General features: G+C 48.2%; 1 protein-coding gene across 4 annotated transcripts in view; it reads right to left on the bottom strand.

Annotated features, from left to right (window-relative positions):
* POU2F3 (POU class 2 homeobox 3) overlaps positions 1-22,458 on the bottom strand; it is an 83,466-nt gene that overhangs the window by 47,646 nt on the left and 13,362 nt on the right. For 3 of the 4 annotated variants that reach the window (XM_023208062.3, XM_023208064.2, XM_023208063.2), the window contains exon 3: positions 4,968-5,002. In XM_023208062.3, coding sequence (XP_023063830.1) covers positions 4,968-5,002 — 35 coding nt within the window. Of the gene's footprint in view, positions 1-4,967; positions 5,003-13,098; positions 13,146-22,458 lie in introns of all 4 variants that reach the window. The other variant, XM_023208065.2, reaches the window with a different exon arrangement.

The following is a 22,458-nucleotide window of genomic DNA, read 5'->3' as shown; positions in this document are numbered from 1 at the left end:
TTCTTTCTTTCTTTCTTTCTTTCTTTCTTTCTTTCCTTCTTTCTTTCTTTTCCTTTCTTTTCTTTCCTCTTTCTTTCTTTCTTTCTTTCTTTCTTTCTTTCTTTCTTTCTTTCTTTCTTTCTTTCTTTCTTTCTTTCCCCTTCCTTCCTTCCTTCCTTCCTTCCTTCCTTCCTTCCTTCCTTCCTTTTCTTTTCTTTTCTTTCTTCTCTCTCTCTCTCTCGTTTTTCTGAGATAGAGTCTCACCTGTCATCCAGGCTGGAGTGCAGTGGCATGATCTCAATTCACTACAACCTCCACCTCCCAGGTTCAAGCAGTTCTCCCTGCCTCAGCCTCCCAAGTAGCTGGGATTACAGGCACCTGCCACCACGCCCAGCTAATTTTTGTATTTTTAGTAGAGATGGGGTTTCGCCATGTTGGCCAGGCTGGTCTTAAACTCCTGACCTCAGGTGATCCACCCGCCTAGGCCTCCCTAAGTGTTGGGATTACAGGTGTGAGCCACTGCGCCTGGCCTGTGTGCGTAACTTTCTTGCTCTGTCTGTGTCTTTTGCATTTCTGGCTACAGCAGCATTCCACTCGGCCTCTCTTGCATCAGTTTGTCACTCATCCTCCCTTCCCTTCTCACCCACACTCCCCTCCAGTGCTCTTCTAGTAAATGAAACTAGTCATGCTTGAGAACACCTAGTCGCTCGTTACTGCCCATAGAACAAGCCCCAGACTTCTTTGCTAGGCATTTGACATCTTCATAGCTTGGCCTAACCCACCAAGGGAGACAATTCACTATCCCCTAGGCCTGGAATGTTCTTGCCAACCCTCTCTGCTAGTCAAAGACCTACTCTTCCCTCACCACCCACTTCAGACACCATCTCTTCTGTGATATCCTTCGGTAGAGCTTAGCATTCTCATGTCTCTCACAGAACACATCTTTGCAATTTATCTTCTTACAATGGACACCTCTCTATCCAGCGCTTAAGAACGGCTGCATATTCAAAGGTTGAATGGACAGTCCCAGATCCAGCCTACTGGGTCCTTCTGTTTCGGCCTCTAGATTTCAAATGATTCTTTTCACTGGCTCACATACAGTCATAAAGGCTGGAAAAAGTCCACGTGACATATTTCCCCTCACTCTCTACAGCTCAAAGGTGACTTTCTTCCTCATTTCTCTTCAATGGAAAAATAAAATAAAATGAAAGTCGAGTGGAAGAGTCCAACTAATCAGCCAAAATATGGCAAGAGATAAGTAATGACACCGTAACATGCAGACTGTCTGGGGCCTCAGACAGCATCTCAGCCAAGCCTCTCCATTTTATTCACCAGCAAACAGAACCCCAGAAAGAAGAGGTTTGTATAAGGCAGCAACTAGTGAGGGACAGACAGCACTGGAACTCAGGACTTCTGAGTCCCTATCCAGGGCCTTAGCCTGTTGCTTCTCAAGTCTGTCTCATCTGTCCTGGGGATGGAGGGTTGGCCTTGTTTCTGGGTCCCTTGACCTTCCCACAGGTATCCCCCAAACAGACTCAGTCTGCCTTCCTGGGAACAGGAAGTTAACAGGCTCAGTGTGGAAACTTCCCAATGAGCCATGAGCGTTCCTTGCTCATGCAACTTCAGGACTGTGGTTTACCCAGAATCTGGCTGCACCAACTGGCCTGGGGCCTTGCAACAGGAGCTTCACCCAGGGCAGTGGCTCTTTCTCTGCTCCCCTGTGTCTGCCAACCCCTTGTCTGTGTCAGATGCAGAGGCTGCTCCTACACAACCATTCATTCTTCCCCTCCCTACTCCCTCTACCTCCCAGGTTAGTCATGGTGAGGTCACACTCAATGTCTGGCTCCCAGGCCTCTCCCCAGGGATGATGTGCGGATGCAGGGAGCAGGGCAGGTGCAGCAAGGCCTCATGGGAAAAATGGGCTCTGGAGTCAAAGAGATATGGGCTCAAATACTGGCTCAGCCAGTCAACCAATTGTGTGACCTTCATCAGGTTATTTAATCTTTCAAATCCTTCTCTGAAAAAGACGGGGCTGCCTGGGAGGCAGTTTTCTTACTTGTGAAATGAGGATTGTATCACCCACCTCACTGGTTTAGAGTGAGAATTAAAGGAGATTCAGTGCCAGGAGCGCCTTGCCCCGAGCCTGGCGGTCAGCAAGTTTTAGTTTGCTTCTCTTGCTGTGAAGTGTGAGGGTGTGACCCTCAAGCGGGGGCCTGGGAAGTCCTGGGTGCCCACCCACTGGCCTGCACGTGAGCTGGCGTGAGTGTGAGCAGAGGAGAGCTCCAGCCTGAGTGTGTAAATGAACGTGACCGGGCAGAGTGTGTCTTCCTCCAAAATTCCCTCCACCCTCTTTAAAGGAAAGATCTGTCATGTCTGTTCTTGTCAGTGATGAGAATCCAAACCCCTCCCGGAAAAGGGAGGGAACAACCCACCCCACAAGGCTCATCCAAGGGAAACAAACTCCCAACAGCAGCCACCTGGTGGGGAAACCACACCCCAAAGATGTTCCAAGGCTCAGGGGCCTCCCGGGGTCAGAGGGGCTGCCCTCGTCCTTATCTCCAGCACAAGTGTGTCTCAAGCTTCCGACAAATCACATGGGCAGCTAAGCCCATGGGGCCTGTGAAGCTGGCCACCTCCCAGCAAGGCTGGCCTTGCCGTGTGTTGGTATGGAAGAGGCTCCTCCCCATGCATCTCGTCCAAGGGGCTGGGGCCAGGAGAGGTGGGCCCTGGGCTGGGGAATCTTGAGTCCTCAGGGCAGAAAGCACAGGGCCCGGGCCACATCCCAGCCTGTTTAGGATCAGGATCACAGAATCCATCAGGATGACAGAATCCTTGGGAATCTCCTCCATTTTCCTGCCCTTGAAGCAAACCTGACCAAACTATCTCTGAGATAAGAACCTGTCTCACATTTAAAGACCTTGAGTGAGATGCTGACTCTACAGTCTCCCTCCCTTGGTAGTTTTTAATAAACTGCATTGGCTGGAAGTCCTTCCTCTCTGTAGCTAACTTAGATCTCTCTTTAATTGAAGCCTATCTCTGTTTTAGGTCTCAGGTGTAAAGGGAGGGTAGCTGGCTTTCATTTGTTAGCAAACTCCCCAGCCTTCCTGATGAATAAAACTGCAGAATTTGCCTCCTAAAAGGTGCTGGCTCAGGACTCAACATTATTCTTCTCTCTGACTGCGAAGAATGTACCCAGAATTAACAGCCTTTTAGGAAATGTTAATACTGACTTCAGGCCAGGCACCGTGGCTCACACCTGTAATCCCAGCAGTTTGGCGGGCTGAGGAGAGAGGATTGCTTGAGCCCAGGAGTTCAAGACCAGCCTGGGCAAGGTGGCAAAACCCCATCTCTACAAAAAACACAGAAAATTAGCCAAGCATGGTGGTGCATGCTGTGATCTCAGCTACTTGGGAGGCTGAGGTGGGAGGATTGGTTGAGCCCCAGAGGTCAAGGTTGCAGTGAGCTGTGACTGTACCCCTGCACTCCAGCCCGGGCAACAGAGTGATAGCCTGTCTTAAAAACAAGACAGTGACTTCAAATCACTCTGTAGATAAAGGAGGAGAAGAACCTATGTCTGCATTTGACCTCCAGCCCCCATCCTAGACTTCCATCTAAATCTGGACTCAGGATATCAGAATCTAGGGGAGGATTCCTAGTGATTATCCAATGCACCCCTTTCCCTTCCTTCTTGCCATCTCCCTTTCTATGTCACTATTCTCTGACTAAAAATTCCTACTCATCCTTCAGAGACAGACTCAGATATCACCTCCTCCATGAAGCCTGCTCTGAGCTCCTGGGAAGAATTAACTGTTCCTATTTCTATTTGATTTTATGCTTTTTCCATACCTCTAGTAAAACATAAATGAGGTTGTATTGTAATTATCCACTTAAGAGTCAGTCTCGCCCTCTCCCTCTCCCTCTCTCTAAGGACATTCCACCCTGTCCTTATACTAGACTTTGAGCTCCTTCAAGGCAGAGATCATGCCCTAATTTTGTGTTCCCATACCTGGCATAGTGCAAGTACTCCCCCATTGCCAAATTTATGGAATGAATTAATTTTTCAGTTGAGAAAACTCAGACCAAAAATATTAAATAACTTGATCAAGGTTATACACCTAGTTAGTGGCAGAAATGGAACGAAAACCCAGGCTTTCTAACTTTGTGTTTAATTCTCACACCGCTCCCTCACTCTAGGACTTCCCATTACTGCTCCCTGCCTGGCTCCAGCTTAGCCTTTCTCCTCCAAACAAACTCTCCCACTCCCACCATCTGCTTCTGACATCACACCCTGTCCTACCTCCTACCCCGCCATCTTCCCATCAGCCTCCAACCTCAAGGGTAAGTCCTCAACCTTGGCATCCCCCTTCTCTTTACACATGTACATCCATCTGTCCTGCGATCTTTCCAATACCACCTGCTTCTGCCCAAAGCCCTTCCTAACTAAGTCTAACCTCATTCAACTTGGTTTCCTTGCAAGGCACCAGGCGCATGTCTATGTTGCCCCCGAGCCTGGTTACCTGCTCTTTTTTGAGCTATTTCTGCCTGTCTGTTTCCTGTTATGTTCTCTAGCTTCTTACTTTAAATCAGGAATTCTCTGTGGCAATCCAGGCACCTCATCCTTTGTGGCTCCATCAATTCCTCTGTACACAGTCAATTCGTGCAAACCCTCACCCAAGAGACAACTCGGGCTACGCATTGACAGGAAAAGAGCTGTTGTCTTAGATTTCTGGACCACATCTGGCATAAAGTTTACCCCAAACAGGTGCTCCATTTATTAGCCCTTTTTTGAGAGGATACTGAAGAGACCCCAACACTGGCTCATGGGTTGGGGTGGGAGGTTGGGCTCAGGGTCCTTTGATCCTGAAAGCTTGGTGTTTATGAATAAACACCCCCAAACTGTACTTAACCTTGTCTTCCTCCATACCAGATAGTATAGGTGATGCCCAAAATTGATAGTGTAAATGTTTCTTTCTGACCCAAGTTCTTACCTGCCTGTTGAAATCTAGGCCATTTCGATCATTTCCTAGAAAAGATAAAAATATATGCATATTAGTTGGTAGCAGGTTTCAAAGAGGCTGAAGGTTAGAAAAAAACTAGGATGTTGAGACGCGCGTAGCTCTATTTTGAAAAAGAGCACCTGCTTCTCTTGTGGCTGGGATCCTCCTCCTCGACCTGTTTCCTGGAAACGTCTTTGGAAAGTCTCCTCCAGGGTGATGACAGCCAGGTAAAGGGTCACCTTGGAGGAGAGGCTGACTTGTCTGAGGTTGCACAGCAAATCAGAGTCTGTGGGGAGGACAGCTGGCCATGCCAACCGGAGAGCTCACTCCACCGCATGCTTCTATGCCCGGGCTTCCCCCTCAGATGGAAGCTGCTACATCCTTCCAGGGACCAAGGGACCAAGAAGAGACCAGCATGGATCCCAAAGGACTCCCTAGGACAGAAGTCATGCCACTAGCCCAGCCCTTCAGGAGAGATAACACCTAAAGTATGTCAGCTAGACAGCTGTCTTTCTTGTTTTTTCACACCCTCAACTTTTACCATAAATGTTGGGTTGAAAAAGTAAATATGTGCTTAATAGAAATGTCTTTTGGTGGCTGGGCACAGTGGCTCACGCCTGTAATCCCAGCACTTTGGGAGGCCAAGGCAGGAGGATCACTTGAGCTCAGGAGTTCAAGCCAGCCTGGGCAACACAGTGAGACTCCATTGCTACTAAAAATACAAAAAAAATTAGCCAGGCATAATGGCACATGCCTGTAGGCAGGAGGATCGCGTCAGCCCAGGAGGTAGAGGCTGCAGCGAGCCCTGATGGTGCCACTGCACCCCAGCCTGGGTAACAGAACGAGACCCTGTCTCAAAAAATAAATAAATGCATAAATAAAAAAGAGGAAGAAAAGCAAAGATTTTGGTTCAGAAAAAGTCTAAAGTAGTGGAAAAATCACCCTACCAAGAGGAAGTCATAATTAGTATTTTTGTATATTTTATGATCTTTTTTATAATTGTTTCTCTTCATGGATATATACCACGCTGTGTAGACTTCTATCCCACTTTTTCCAGTGAGCACCATAAATATTTCTCCTGTGCTATTAAGGAACATCATAAATGCTTCTAGGCTTATAAATATCATTTTTAACGGTTACATAATATTACATTAAATGGATATACCATGATTTGTTTAAACATATACCTATTATTAGCAGAATTGTTTTCACTCTTTGCTAAAATAAAACTTCCTATTCACATAGCTCTCCAGGACCGGAGCTGCCGCACAACCTTCCTTTGGGCCTCCTGTATTACTGGTTCTATAACAGCAAGCAAAATAGTCATTTATTAAATACAGTACACTCAGCGCCCAGCACTGTGCAGCACATGCATATATGCAATATGCATATATATAATATGCAGAATGTGTGTGTGTGTGTGTGTGTATATATATATATAATGCGCTCAAAATACACTGGTTGAGCAAATGAGTAAACAAATTCAAAACTCTCAAGATAGCTTTGGAATAAAGTCCAGATTCCTTGGCACGATGTAGAATTCCCCATATGTCCTATCTCCTGCCTACCTTTTCTGCTCTTATGCCACTGACAATCCTATCTTACCTTTTCTCCCAGGTACCCTGAGCTCCAGCCACACAAAATACCACTTGCATCCTAACAAACCACGCGCTCACGTTACCGTGCCTCTGTGCACTGCTCCCTTCCTTGCATGGAGTTAGTCCCTCTCCCCTCTGGAATCTGGGAGGCCTCTCTACTGGTTGTGTGACACTCATTGTGTTACTCCCTCTTAGTATGTTTCCTTCTCCTGCTAGTCTATGAATTCCTTGAGAGCTGGACAGTGACACCCATTTTTTTTTTTTTTTGTCCTCAGTGGCCACAAAATGACCATAGTTCCTAACATGGATCAGAGGCTCAAGAAACACCTGAGAGATGAATGAATAGGGTCTAAGAGAATTCCCTGGAGCTTTAACCCCTTTTCCTCAGCTGTGTCCTAAACAACCATGGGCAAATGTAACCCTTTCCCGTGTGGTCGTGACGTCATGATGCATCTCTGAGAGCCAGTGGGCTGGCAAGGTGGGAGCAGAAGATGAAGAGCAGTGGGGTCCCGAGAAAGAGGAAGAGGTGAGATGCAAAATGATCTCTGAGCAAAGCCTGGTTTTGAGATCAGCTATGATGATATATAAGATCTGCTAGGGGAGCTGGGCGCAGTAGCTCAAGCCTTTAATCCCAGGTGAGTGGATCATTTGAGGTCGGGAGTTTGAGACCAGCCTGGCCAATACGGTGAAACCCTGCCTCTACTAAAAATACAAAAATTAGCCAGGCGTGGTGGTGGGCACCTGTAGTCCCAGCTACTTGGGAGGGTGAGGCAGGAGAATCGCTTGAACCCTGGAGGCGTAGGTTGCAGTGAGCCGAGATTGCATGACTGCACTCCAGCCTGGGTGACAGAGTGAAACTCTGTCTAAAAGAAAAAAGAAAAAAAGAAAAAAGATCTGCTAAGCGAGCTAAAGATGGGAAGGACCCACAGCCACAATAGTTGTGTTGAAAGGGGTAGATGAAGGTAAAATTGTTTTTATCTTAAAAAAAAAAAAATCCCTTTGTGACATTGTGATGTTGTGACATTGGGTTAATAAGGAGTAGTGTTCAAAAACTTGACAAAAGAACACATTCATTAATTCAACAAATATTTACTAAGCACAGTCTATGTGCAAGGCACTGTTCCAGGCACTGGGAATACAATCTTGGAGAAGATGGAAGTCACTGGCCTCATGGAGTTTCTTTTCTAGTTGAGAAGACATAAAAAAAGAACTAAGCAAACAAAAATGCACTGTGCTTTCATTTACAGATAATTACTGTGGAGAACAAGAAGGCGCTGTAAGGCTGTAGAGAGTATCTGAGGCTGATCAGAAACAGGATGACTGGGGGGGGCCACTCAAGGGAGGTGATATTTTCTCTGAACAAAGTGAGGACCCAGTCTTTCGAAGGCCTGAGGAAAGATCATTTCAGATGGAAAGACCGGGCCCTGAGGCAAGGACAGGCTTGCATGCCAAGGGACAGTAATGAGGTCAGTATGGCTGGAGAGAAGAGTAGTGATGGAGAGTTGGCATGGGATCTGCTGGTCGGGTCGTGATGAAGACTGCAATTTTAAATCCAAGGAACATGGGTCAATCTGAGGGATCCGAGCAGAGGAGTAACATGATTTGACTTAGGCCTTTACACCTGCAAGGGTAAGAGAGGAGGAAGGGAGACCAACTGGGAGGCTGCCGCAATGGCCCAAGTGGGAGGGCAGTGGGCTGGACAGGATGGTGGCAGTGGACACAGTGAGCAGGGCCAGGATGTACTTAAGTGGACAGCAGACAGGGCTGGCTGATGCGGGGATGTGGCGGGCAGGGGAAAGAAAGGAATCAAGGATGATTCCTAGGGTTTGGGCTTCCTCGATGAAGGTGTGGTGGTGCCACTTGCTGTGATGGGGTGACTTGGGGAAGAACTCAAGATAATTATGCTTGGGACATGCAAGGTTTGAGATGCCAATTAGATGTCTCAGAAGAGGTGGGGAAATGAGTTTGACTCAGGAGAAGTGTTCGGTCAGAAGGTATCAATTGGGTGGTAGCTAAAGTCATAGCACCCAGTGAGGTCACAAAGGAACTGAGCCCAGATGAGGAATAAAAAAGGGTCAAGTGTGGATGATGAGCAGGCACCAGCAAAAGAGACTGAGAAACAGTGGGAAGTCAAATGGAAGAAAGACGGGGCAAGGAGAGGGGTTTGGAGAGGGGTTTTCAAGAAAGGAGACAATATGCATTTGAATGAGACCTAGAAAGTAAGAAAAATAGTATTATATAACAGTTTGACTTGGAGAGGGTCATCAGGTTTGCGGACAATTAAAAAATGTCTTCAGTTTTGATTTCTGTAAATGCTATTATGATGTTGTTTGTGAGACCCATAACACGAAAAAGTTGTCTAAGCACAATTCAGAGATTAATTTGAAAACTGACCAACACAAATCAACCATTTCTGTTGCCTGGAAGTTTTGCCGTGGCCCCCTTCTCAAGAGGCATCTCATTCTGAGGATGCACCTGCTCCACTTGGAGCCTGATGATGGAGTTTCCCCTTCTCATCAAATTCATTTTTACCTGCAGGGGTATCTCTCATTTTCCTTGTTCCCAGGCACACTGAAAGGCAGGATTAGAGTGCAGGGGCCAGCCAGAGCCTCCCAGGAGACTGGCCCCTAGCGCTCCAAGAGGGCCGAGAGTAGCACATGGCGCAGCCTTTGGCACTCAGGTAAGGCACTTCTTGGGAGACATGGCCTTCCTCATGTCTCCGAGCCCATGTGTCTGGGCGGAGACATAGGGACATAGTCTAATGGAAGCATTAGGTTCATATCTGGTGATACTGTTGCTTCTCCCTCCAGATCTGGCTGAAGAGGAATCACCGCAGCCCTCATTTTACTGCCATGCTTGTTCCTGCTTTCCTTCCGTGGTCACTGGACTTGTTCCACGGAGCAGCTCTCCCCACCCAGCCTATAGGAAGGCCTGGAAGGTGGTACCTGGGAACTGCAGACTGTGATTTAGCTCACGGGGCTCTGCTGTGGCCCCAGTGCTCCAGATTAAGGCAATTGGCCAGTCATTCCTAGAATGCTTAAATTTATTCATCTTTGAAACAGTACTGAAGGCACTCCTCTTTCCCAGAGAAAGGAAGAGATGCAATGATTATATTGTGTTAAATATTGGTCCACGATCACCAGAAACTTTTCTACTCCTGTAAGATGCTGTGTGAAGGAGCAGCAGGGTATACTTAGAAAGAGTCCTGGACTGGAAGTCAGAAGACTGGGGTTCGAGCCTGAGCTCCATCGCCACCAAGCTATGTGAACTGGGTCAAAGCAGGGACTTCCTGATGCCTCAGTGGTAAAACAAGGTCATGATTCTTGTTTCATTCCCTTCCCAGGAATACAGTGAGAATTGAGTGAGATAAGCTGATGGCTAGGCTTTTAAACTGCAGAGCTGGGTTCCAGACACGCTAGACTACTCCCCCAAAAAGCAGAGCCTGATCTTGTGTTAGGGACTTTGCATATGCTGTTCCCTCTGAAAGGCCCTTCTCTCCTCCTCTTCTACCTAGAAAATACTTACCCTTCAAGACCCAACTTAAATGTCATTCTCCAAGAAGCTTATCCAAAGGAAAACAAAGGATTTCTTCCTCTGTGTTTCTGTATCATTCATTCATTCATTGACAGGGTCTCACTCTGTTTTCCAGGATGGAGTGCAGTGGTACGATCTCAGCTTACTGCAACCTCTGCCTCCCGGGCACAAGCAATACTCCTACCTCAGCCTCCAGAGTAGCTGGGACTACAGGCATGTGCCACCATGCTCAGCTAATTTTTTAATTTTCTTTTTTGTGGATATGAGGTCTTACTATGTTACCCAGGCTGGTCTTGAACTCTGGGCCTCAAGCCTCAGCCTCCCAAAGTTCTGAGATTAAAGGCATGAGCCACTGCACCCAGCTCTTATCCCTTATAGCACATACCATGTTTTTTTTTTTTTTTTAGATAGAGTCTCGCTCTGTCGCCCAGGCTGAAGTGCAGTGGCCAGATCTCAGCTCACTGCAAGCTCTGCCTCCCGGGTTTATGCCATTCTCCTGCCTTGGCCTCCCAAGTAGCTGGGACTACAGGCGCCCGTCACCTCACCCGGCTAGTTTTTTGTATTTTTTAGTAGAGACGGGGTTTCACCATGTTAGCCAGGATGGTCTCGATCTCCTGACCTTGTGATCCGCCCGTCTCAGCCTCCCAAAGTGCTGGGATTACAGGCTTGAGCCACCGTGCCCAGCCTACTACGTTTTTTAGTCAGTGGTTTATGTGTCTGTTTCCCTCATGAGATTGTGAGCTCCCAGAGGCCAGGGTTGTTATATCTTGTTCATCTTTGTGGCCCAAGTGTCTAAAACAGTGTCTGACACATAGTAGGTACTGAAGGATCATACATTTAACAGATCCAAATCACTGAGAAACTGTGACATAAACTAACCTCCTATTCACACCTAACAAACCACAGGCATCCCCATCCACAGAAACCTGAACATGTTCTATTTCCAAGCCCTGGCTCCATCTTTGGAAGATGGCTGCCACTGCAGAAAAACCAGAACAGAACAGAACACATATGGCCAGCAGCATTATTTTCGGAGTCCAACACCGAAGTGTAACCTTGGAGGGGAAAACATCTTCCTAAGGCCACACATAGCCTCAGAGAACCGGAACCAGGGCAACAGCTCAGATTTCTCAACTACCAAACTCAGACAGTTTTCCCAATAAATCCAATGCATTGAGTGACACAGAAAAAAATTGAGTATGGTTTTAGACCTTAATCAACAGCTTAGGCTAATAATGAGGATAGATGCGTATCAAATCTGGAAGCGATTCAAAGCAGAGAGCAGAAAGCAATACATAAAAGTAGACCACAGAATCAGGATTAGAAAATATTTGGTGGGCTCTAACAGGAAACCCAAACCAACAAGATAAAATGTAACAGGAATAAATACATAGTTCCATATTTAGGCTAAAAAAATCAACTACATAAAATCAAAGATAGGGGAGGTGGAACTGTATGCTTAGAAATGGTTAAGATGGTAGGCTGGGCGCGGTGGTTCATGCCTGTAATCCCAGCACGTTGGGAGGCCAAGGAGGGTGGATCACAAGGTCAGAAGTTTGAGACTAGCCTGACCAACATGGTGAAACCCTGTCTCTGCTAAAAATACGAAAATTAGCCAGGCGTGGTGGCATATGCCTGTAATCTCAGCTACTCAGGATGCTGAGGCAGGAGAATCGCTTGAACCTAGGAGGCAGAGGTCGCAGTGAACCAAGATTGTGCCATTGTACTCCAGCCTGGGCAACAGAGCAAGACTCCGTCTCAAAAAAAAAAAAAAAAAAAAACAAAACAAAAAAAGAAAAGAAAAGAAATGGTGAAGATGGTAAATTTTATGTTATGCATTTTTTACCATGATAGGAAAATATAAAAAGTAAAACAAAAGTTTTATTAGGGAATTCTATTTTGACAAATAATGTAAACTGGAAATCCACTTTTCTACTTCATATTGGATAGTCAGCTAACGTAGTCCAATTGCACAAAGATATGCCCCACTTTTAAGACCATCTGCCACAACGTGGAACCTGATAAAGACTGCTTTCAGCAATACCAACAACCAACCTCAAACTGGAACCAAGAATAGAAATAATCATAGCTGATACATAAGGCGATTAAAAATTTGTGTGCATATTTTAAGATACTTTACCATCAAAATTGCCGTGAGAATTAAATGAGGGATTCATTTTGTTTTGTGTGATAATGATATTGTGCTTAAGAAGGAAAATGTCTTCGTGTTTTAGAGATGCATATTCCCATAGTTAGGACTGAAATGTTATAATGTCTGTAATTTAAAGGAAAATATTCCAGTAACGAGAATGGCAAGAATTTGATGGTTGCTGAGAAGGGGCGATGAGTGCATGGGGTTCATCGTATTAGTCTCTCCTTTTGTGTTTGTTTGAAAATGTCCAGAATAGAAAGATATTGAAAATAAATATATAAATAAAATACTTCAGAAAAACAGCGGAAGCAAATATGGTGAGATGTTCATTATTAAATCCAGATGGTGGGTATGTGGCTGTTCATTAAAGTTTCTTTTCCTTTTTTTGTATGTCTGAAATTTTTCAAAATAAAAGTTGAAAAGGTTCATTGAGGGAACATTTGAAAGCACCTGGCCCTGTGCCTGGTGCAGTCAGTGCTGAAACAAATGTCAGTGGACTTTTCCTTCCTCCCCATATACTGGCCTGGAAGTGAAGCGGGCTTAGCCTGCAGCTCCAAAGAGCAGAACAATGGCAGAAGCTGTGGGGAAGCAGGCCTCCTCTCAGCATAAGGAAGAACTCTGTAAAAAGTGTACCTGTCTTACAGTGAAACCTGCAGCGTCACAGAGCTCCCCATCCTCAGGAATATTCGAGCGGAGGCTGCTTATTTCAGGGCTGTTACAGAAGTGATGTTTGAATTGATGAGGCAATTTGATAGCATCAAAGGGGATCTCAAGTGACCTCCCAAATTCCCTCCATCTGTTAAAGTCTTAGGATCCAATGCATTTGATTGAAACGTACCAGGGCTTTTTCTTCCCCTCCCAGAATCTTGTCACTGTCTACAGCATCTGCAAAGAGAGGCACAGGGAAGACCAGAGAACTCTCTTCACCGTTTCCCTGGGTCCTGTTGGTTCTGCATACAAATAAAAGATTAAGTACACAGAAGGGAGGGGTGGGGCAGAAAAGGGTTCACAAAGGAAGTGGCAGAATTCCCTATCTGGAGGTCTTGGGAGCAAATGGATGAGATCTGTGCCAAGTAGGAAGGGCCAACAGCTGGGATGTCTCCAGGCCTCTTTTGGTTCTCATGGACCCCTGGGAATCTCTGGGCCAGGAGGCCTCAATGGCAAGAAAGTGGGAGAGGGTATATACCTAGGCACCCTGGCTCAGAAGGCTAGGAGGGACCGCAGGAGACCACCCAGGCCTTTGGGAAGATGTGGTTTTATTATTCACCTTATTTTACAGGTGAGGAAACTGACCCTGAGCCTGAACAAGGGTAAGCGCTTGCACAAAGTGAAAGAGCTTTTAAAGCATGCGGGTATGTGGGGAATGATCCTCAGGGGGAGGCAAAACAAAATAAAACAAAACAAAACACATGTCTCCAACCCCAATGCACTGTGTTCATCCATTCTTGGAATCTTTTCTCTTTTTTGAGACAGTGTCTCACTCTGTCATCCAGGCTGGAGTGCAATGGTGTGATCATGGCTCAACTGCAGCCTTGACCTCCAGGGCTCAAGCGATCCTCCCACCTCAGCCTTCCCAGTAGCTAGGACCACAGGTGAGCCACCACAACTGGCTAACTAAAAAAAAAAAAAAAACTGTAAAGACAGGGTCTCACTATGTTGTCCAGGCTAACCTGGAACTCCTGAGCTCAAGCAAACCTCCTGCCTCAGCCTCCCAAAGTGCTGGGATTACAGGCATGAGTCACCGTGCAAGGTTCTGGCATCAGTTAAACTCGGAGAATGTCTGAGGACTCATCGAAGACCCAACTTAACCCCCCAACACCAGCATATCCCTGCTCCACACAGTGCCCAGGACTGTGCATCTGCACCACACAGCTCGCAGTGAGAAGCCAAGCTGCAGGTGGAGGGATTTGGGTTAAATATGAGAACATTTAGGTCCACAGAATTTGAATTAAGTGATCAAGAGGGTAAAAGGCACACTAAAATTCTGGGGAGCCCCAGGATTCCAATACAATCTCCTTAGGCCAAGATGGCCATAATACCCAATGAAGTCCTGCAGAGAAAGTCCAAGGATCCTAATGGAGGAGGTGCCCAAATGTCAAAAGCAGACTCCGCCTCCACCTCTCCTCCCTTTGGCATCCGTGGACACCGTGGACGCCGATCAACAGTGACCTGAGCTCCCTGGCCGAGCCCCTAACACCAGGAGCTGGGCATGGGGCCCCTAGGAGGGCCCTGCTTTCCCACCTCCAACAGCCAGCAGCCCAGCCTAGAAGGCTGATTTGCATAGCTTTGGCAGCCCTGGGATGTGAGTTTGCCTGGGGAGCAATTCTCTGGGTGAGGGAGGTGGAAGCCCGAGAACTGTTCAAGCAGGATTTTTCACTTCTGCCTGGTAAACAATGCAGAGAACATTCGGCAATGGGGCCGAGCCTCTCCCATTTCTGATTCTCTTCTCACCAGCTCCGCTTTCCAGTATAACCCAGTAAGACTTCCAGGGACGCTACAGGACCACTTGACACCTTGCTGGCACTTCCTGGGAGAGCAACCATTCAGCTACTGGGACCTTGGAAGCGTTCCTGAGCAGCCAGCCACCAGAGCAAATGGAGAAGCTTCCAGCGTGGTCATTTAAACCAGCCCAGAACAAGAACAAGTTTTTTCCAGGATGCCCCCAGACATTAGGCCTACCTTTTTGGTACTTGAGATTCATCCAAGGAATTGGGAAGTGTGCCCTAATGGTCAGAGTTCTGTCTAGAAAACACACAGTAAACTGGGTTCTAGGGTCACTTTGGAGGCTGTTTTATGCTCAACTCTGACAAGTGGCTTAATCTCTGTAGCCTTCTATTTCCTCTAAACATTATATTAAAACAAAAAGTTGCTGTCTCCATTCCTGCCACCTCCTTCATAGGAGTGAGGAAATATCCAGGAGGAGCCTCAAAGCAATCCTTGAAGCCACCTGAAGAACAGGACCCAGGAGGCCCTGTGAGGGACTGTGGGAAGAGCACTGTTTTAGGAGTTGGGAGGTCTGAGTCTTATTTCTCCACTAGCTGGAAGTACTGGGTCAAGCCAGGGTGTGGATAGCAAATGCAAAGGTGCAGTAGGTGTGCAAGCCATGCCCATCACTAATGGATCCTGGCTTTCCCCTTTTCTTCCCTAAACTCACACATCACTAATGGATCCTGGCTTTCCCCTTTTCTTCCCTAAACTCAGACATCACTAATGGATCCTGGCTTTCCCTTTTTCTTCCCTAAACTCAGACATCACTAATGGATCCTGGCTTTCCCTTTTTCTTCCCTAAACTCAGGGCTCACCGACCATTAGAGATGACCAGAATTAGTGCTCCTGAAGACACTCACTTGCTACTCCAAGACTGGATGATCTGTTAGGTTCTCTCCATCCCTGACAGTCTGTGGATTGGGGAGTTTTCATGGTTTAAAGCTCCTACCTCTCTACGCAGAGAAGAGTCAACATGACCAACCTCAGGGTTTCCTTGCGATGTGGCCTATAGGGCATCCTAATGACTTTCCTTCACATGCACAGTCACGAAATCAAACCCCGAAGCCTGCTCTCCAGGCTGGTCCCACAGATACCAGGAAGCCAGGGCCATGCCACAGGGGGCAGAGGGGCTCTGCTGCACCCGCCTTTGCTACAGAGGAGCCCAGCATTCCCCCAGCTTCCCACTGCAAGTTTTCATGTCATTTTTTGAGAAAGGGAAGGTTCCTCACCAAGGTCTTCTTGCTCATTAAGAAATACAATCCACATTTCTTCTCAGTTTCAGCAATAGGTGAGGCACTCTGGGCTTCCCATGCAACAGGAGATCCTTGCCTCAATCCCAGCCCCTGTTGACCACACACTGATGCTGCAGTCATGGAGCCAGGGGCAAAAGTGGCAGCATGGTCTGGGCTAAGCAGAAGGACCATCCTGAGCAGACAGCATCAGGTTCCAGAAAAAAGTGTCCAGGCACTCAGGCCACTGCTGCAAGGAACGGGGCCAGAAGATCCAAGTTCCCCATCAAAACCTTGACTCATAGTCCCCTGACCTTGGAAAAATAGTAAAAGTCCAACTTCAAAGGAAGTTAAATAAGAGCTCTGTTCGAGTTGCACCCAAAAACACATCTCAGAGAAACGCCCCACCCAGACGCTATTTTTCTATCAGAGCTGTTTTGTGCTAGAGAGGAACCAGAGACTCCTAGTTCTGGACCCACCATTTACAGGTAAGGAAACTGAGTCCCAGAAAGGACAAGCCATGTGCTAAAGGTCACGCAACCAGCAAATAGCAATGCAGGGACAAAATCTCTGAGCTCCAATGCCCAGACTTGATTCTGTCCACGACAGCCCATAGGGTTCTTTTGACATTGATTCCAGACCAGCACCACTCCAGCCCTACCCCAGCCTTGCCAGAGGAAGGGGCTCAGAGAGGTTAAAGTAAGTAAGAGTCCAAGGGGCTCTTTCCTAGTCCTCTCCCCCAGGCTGAGGAAAGTGGGGGTGAGAAAGGGTAGGGAGCGAAAGAGCAGGGGGAGCTACCAGAGGCGCAGGATTCGGTTGGGCGCTGGCTCTCACGTGGGCACAAAGATGTACTCAGTGCAGCTCAGAGGGGTGTGTGTGGAGTGAGAAAGCTTACACCTAGAGATGCGATCTCACATTTGTAAAACAACTCACACTTTTGAAAATTACTATAGATACTCTCATTTCATTCATTCCTCACAAGGCGTCTTACACATCAGGAAACTGAAGCTGGAAGAGGTTATGTAACCTGCCCAAGGTCATTTGCTCCAGAGCTGGAGAGAAAGAACTCAGATCTCCAAGTTCTGGCCCCAAGGTCCATGTGCTGGCCACCAAAACGCATGGTTCATTTGCACCAAAATGTCTGGTTCAAATGCAGTTGTTCCTTCTTTTGCAGCATACTTTCATGTCCATTGCTTATTTGATCCTCACCCTGCCTGTGAGGTCTGCAGGGCCGGAATTACAGAAATCCTGTGTTACCACTGAGTAAAGTGAGGCTCAGCGGGGTCAGGGCTTATCAGAGAGTGGAGAAACCATGTCCTTTCCATGACATGGTGCGATGCTGCCAGGGTCACACTCTCCCCTCCTCTCTGGAGCGGTGTCCCCAGGGCTGGAGTGAAGGGGAAAGGTGCACTCAGAGGCCCTGAGAACAGAGCAAAAACCCGTGTGGAGGAGCCAATGAGAGGCTAGAGCCACGGGACCCCAGGCCAGGGTCACAGAGAGCCCCTGAAAGTGAGAATCGAAGGGTATGGTGACCCCGAGATACGGCAGCAGCAGGTCACCTGGTGCTGGGCCACTTCTGAGGGAAGGGCGGTAGGGAGAGGGGAAGCTTTGTCCAAGGAAAGAACAAAAGAGCAGAATGGAACAAAACAAAAGCAAAGGACAGAGGACCTGTTTCGGGGGCAGGGAAAGGGTCCTAAGGTAATGTGGGTCTTGAACTCCCGCTGTGACCTTGGGAAAATAATCCCCCTTCTCTGACCCTGGTCTCCTCCCCTATAAAATAGGAAAATAGGACAAGATCAGAGAATTTTCAAACATTTTGGCAGCAGAACACTGTTTTCAAATAATAAGGATTAATTAGTAGCTGACATTTATTGAGCATTTACAACGCACCAAGCTTTGTAGTAAACATTTTATACACATGACAGTATTTAATCCTCACAACTACCCTATGAGTGGGTGTTCTTATTATCCCCATTTTACAGATGAGGAAACTTGAGGCTCAGAATGGTTAATTACCTCGCCTAAGGTTACTGATTAATAAATCACTGAGTAGAGACTCAAACCCACATCTGTCTACCAGCAAAGGCTGTCCATACTACACCATGGTATCTCCAAATGAAACCTCATACAAAGTTGCTGCAGAAACTCAAGGGGAAAAAAGGACTTTTAGGTCTCTGGAACTATAACATCTAGTCTCAGTGAATCTGTCCCATCTCTTAGCACTGGGTCGTGGGAGGAGGAGGTGCTTCCACCAGTTCCCTCCCCTTCTTTCTGCCACATTCCTACTTCCTAAGAAGCAAGGATAAACTTGAGTTAGGATCCACACGAGGAGCCCACAGTGGGTTAATGTGACAGATGCATCTCCCTGGGTGGCAGAGTGGGCTTCTTGTCGGGTGACAGTCACTGAAGCATGCTTCCGACTCGAGAGTCCTGGACGTGTGTGGACACAACAGTGTGCTGACCACGAGGGAATTCATAGGCAAGCCTTCCTGGGAAACAGGCCATATTCCTAACTGAGGCTCCCTGGAGTGGCTGGTGGTCACAGCACCCACCATGTGGACACTTTGTCCTCCTGATACTAATAGCAAATAGCATTATCATCTGGCAGGTGCTCTTCTAAGTGCTTTACAAATGTTGACTCGTGTAATCCTCACAGCAGCACTATGAGGTAGAGACTATCATTACCCCTGTTTTATAAAGGAAGAAACTGAGCAGATAGCCTTTAAGTAACTACCCCAGGGTCAGAGCAGAGGAGCCTTCTTAACACATTAGAGACACTCGGGGGTGCAGCAATTCACACTGCTCAAAGAGCCTTACAAATACTAACTGTTGTGTGAAAGGATCAGAGTGTGTTCACAGATCCCAGCATCTCAGCTGGAAGTTGTTTTAGAGACCCTCAGATTCAGACCCTTCATCTTATGCACAAACTCGGGCCCCAAGTGGGACGGTAACTCAGGTGAGGTCGCAGGTTCGTGATAAAGATGAGTCCAGAATCCATCTGTCCTCACACTTCCTTGGCCAAACAAGAAAGTGCAGGGATTATTCCCCAGTCTCGCTGAGAGACAACCTGAGGTGATCAATCCAAGGTCACCAGAGGGAGGAAGGCATGAACTCAGCCCCAGAACTCACTCAGTGGTCCTTCCCACGAACTCAGATGTCCTCAGGACACCGAGGGGCTAAATGGAGCCCAGGCGCAGGAAGGGACAGAGACCCAGCCGGCTCTCCTGTGAGGCAGAAGTTATTACTCCCAGCCCAGCGCAGACTCCTCCAACCACCCCTAGCTCTCCCGGGCCCATGGAGATGGGATGGGAAGGGAGCCAGTCAAGTACACACCTCCCTTTGATAACTTGGAGCCCTGGAGCCGACATTTGCCAGCAGGCTTAACCCCTTTTGTCCATACTTCCCTCCTCAAGAAAACCTTAATCATCCTCATTTGAATTTCAAATGACCTCTCCCCCTCCCCACCCCAACAGGCTTTGAGGCAGGGATATGGAAATTCACCCTGCAGTATGGAAATCATCGCCCTATGCAAATTGGGCGCCGAGACCCCATCGTCATAGCAACCACCCAGTTTCCTCTCCTTTCCGCACCTCTCTGGGCTCTGGCTTAGATTTTTGTTCCTTTTTCCAGCCCAAGCAGCTGAAGGGAAGGCCAGTCCCCTACTGGGGCAGGTGGAGTGTCCACAGCTGAGGTGCCCATTGGGGTCCAGATATGCCAGGCTACCGGCCCACACCTCTCTTACAAACCTGGACTGGGCACACCCAGGCAAGGCCAACCGCTGGTTTTTCTGGCTGGGCTAAGCCAAGGGTGGGCTAGGCTGTGGTGGGGAAGACTGGGAGAGTCTGGGGGAGACCATGAGGCCCCCAGAGGTGGCAGGCAGGAAAGGAGACACATGGGGGGCTTTGGTGGTGCCAGTGGTAGGAGATGAAAGGCAGTGCGTGGAACCTGTATGTAAAATGCCATGCAAATGAACACCTATTATTTTTTGAGTCAACAACAGCACTGATGCTTTTGGGAGATGCCTGCAGCTGTTTCCCATGCTCCTGGCTTGGCACAAAGGCCTGCCCTCCCTGAGTCTCCCAGGGATCTGCTGTTACCCCAGGAGCGCCCACCAGCAAGCTCACCAGTCCAGGGAGGGCCCAAATGGGCACTTTGAACTCTTGGTGTCTGAAGCCCATAGGAATGAAACCTAGCCACTTATGAGGGCTCTGGTCACACATCCTGCCCTGTCCTGCCAGACCCCCAGGCTCCAATGTGGGAGAACCCCAGAAGCCCCTGCTGGGGTGACCTCATGACGCTTTCCTTTTAAGTACTCTCAGCTCGACTCTGGCCCTCTTCCTCCAAATCAAAGCCTGTGGGGAGTGGGGATAAGAGGAGGGGCTCCTCCCTTTCCGCTTTCCACTTCTTCGCCTCCTAGACAGTCCTAGGGGTGGGTCATCCTGCGCCAGTTCTTCCGGGGGGAGGTGGTCTCCACAGACCCATGACAAATGCTGGCCCCAAACTCCAACTTGTCATCTCCTCTGCAACTCCTGTAGTCTCACAAACTTCCTCAAAGACCCAATTCTGCCTTGAAAGAACAAACTCGACCAGCAAAGAGACTGCCTCCAGGTGCACCCCACACTCTGGGGTCTGAAATGTATGTCTGTTTGTCTATGCAGGTGCTTGGGGGCTGGGTTGGGACAGACTGTAGCTGCACGTCAGTTGCCTGGGTTCTGGCTGCTCCTCAAGGCCCTAAGACTTGTTCCAATTTGGTTGCTCATTTCTTTCTAAATTCTTTTTCCACTTTTTCAGGACTTTTCCACACTCAGGTGTTCATTGCCCTAATCATTTCTCGGGGAGGAAGGCGAAACTCAAGGCACAAAAAGGACTTACTCCCAGCTTGGGGCTGGGGGAGTCTGCAATTTTGGGTGCCTTAGTGAAGGGTTGAGGTCCAGAAAGCTGCAGTGGCCTGAGTCTCTGGATGCTGCTCAATCTTCCAGTCTGCAGGGTAGGTGGGTATCATGCTACCCCGGCCAGCAAAGGACAGACTGGGACCTCCCTCTCCTGCTGGGTCCCCCATCATCATCCCCCAACATCTCCAGGGAGGGAGTGAGAGGAATGGTAAGGAGGTCATAAGAAGATGTACCAGGGTCAGGTGGAGCATTGCTCACAGAGGCCTCAGGAAAGAGACTTTCTAATACACAACACAAACTCCACTAAGGTAGTGCACTGCAAGGCATGAGCCACCGCGCCCGGACAGCTACCACTGTCTTACGTCCTCTGTCCCTGGTTCTCCACGTTGACTCCCAGTCTTCCTACCACCATCTTTAGGTAGAAAGTCCCCGCAATGACCAAAGCTGGTCTGTGCACTGTGGAGGTCCGGGACCAGATATAGACAAACAGTGATTATAAGAAGTTAGAAATGTTGGCTGGGCGTGGTGGCTCACACCTGTAATCCCAGCACATTGGGAGGCTGAGGTGGGCGGATCACCTGAGGTCAGGAGTTCGAGACCAGCCTGGCCAACATGGTGAAACTCCATCTCCACTAAAAATACAAAAATTAGCCAGGCATGGTAGCACATGCCTGTAGTCCCAGCTACATGGGAGACTAAGGCAGGAGAATTGCTTGAGCCCAGGAGGTGGAGGTTGCAGTGAGCCAAGATCGTGCCACTGCACTCCAGCCTGGGTGACAGAGCGAGACTCCATCTTAAAAAAAAAAAAATTAGAAATGTTAATAGCACATCTAGGCACTCCATCAGTGGGCTTCCAGGTGAATTGTGTGTGAGCCCATTTGGGTGCTGTTGAGTACGCATGGTAAGTGCAAGCTGCATGCTGTTGGGCACAGCACAGTAGGTCTGGGTACTTGTCTGTGACAGGCTGGAAATACAAACACTGGTCCTCCTCCCAGACTGTCTGAGAAGCAGTGCTCTAAGGAACAACTACACACAAACTAAGGGAACTCTGGGTGGTAAAAGATGGCTCATGGATGCCTCCCGCACCAGGCTCCCTCTCCTTTTTCCCCTTTTACATTGGACAGAAAAGGAGTCCATGTTCTACTGGGGGCTGCAAAGGTGGCAACAGGGGTCGACGGGTGACCATTTCCTTAAGGAGATCTCCAAGAGGAAGAGGGACTGGTGCCGGGCAGGGCTAGCCCAGCTCCTCATGGCTCATCTGAACCATACAATCCTGCCCCCTCTGCTTACCCTAGTCCTGGGTGTTGGCTGGGGAATCTATGGATGAGAAAGTGTCTGTAGTTGTAAGTCATGGTACACATGTGAGCTGCCGCTGTGGCTGTTTTATTGGATAAAGTTCTATGAGTGCTGGAGGCAGAGAAGCAACTCCTGGCACCACAGGCTGTTCTCCTGCTATCTCTGGCACATGGAGCCACAGTCTAAGGCTGAGTGGTGAATCAGTACCTTCTAATTTCCCTGTCACAGAAAGGAGAAACAAGGTGGAGTGGGAGCCACTCTGAGAAGGGCAGAACAAGGCCAGGTACGGAGGCT

This window comes from Piliocolobus tephrosceles, chromosome 13 (assembly GCF_002776525.5).
Source record: "Piliocolobus tephrosceles isolate RC106 chromosome 13, ASM277652v3, whole genome shotgun sequence".
NCBI lineage: Eukaryota > Metazoa > Chordata > Mammalia > Primates > Cercopithecidae > Piliocolobus > Piliocolobus tephrosceles.
This window is presented reverse-complemented; position numbering and strand designations above follow the sequence as displayed.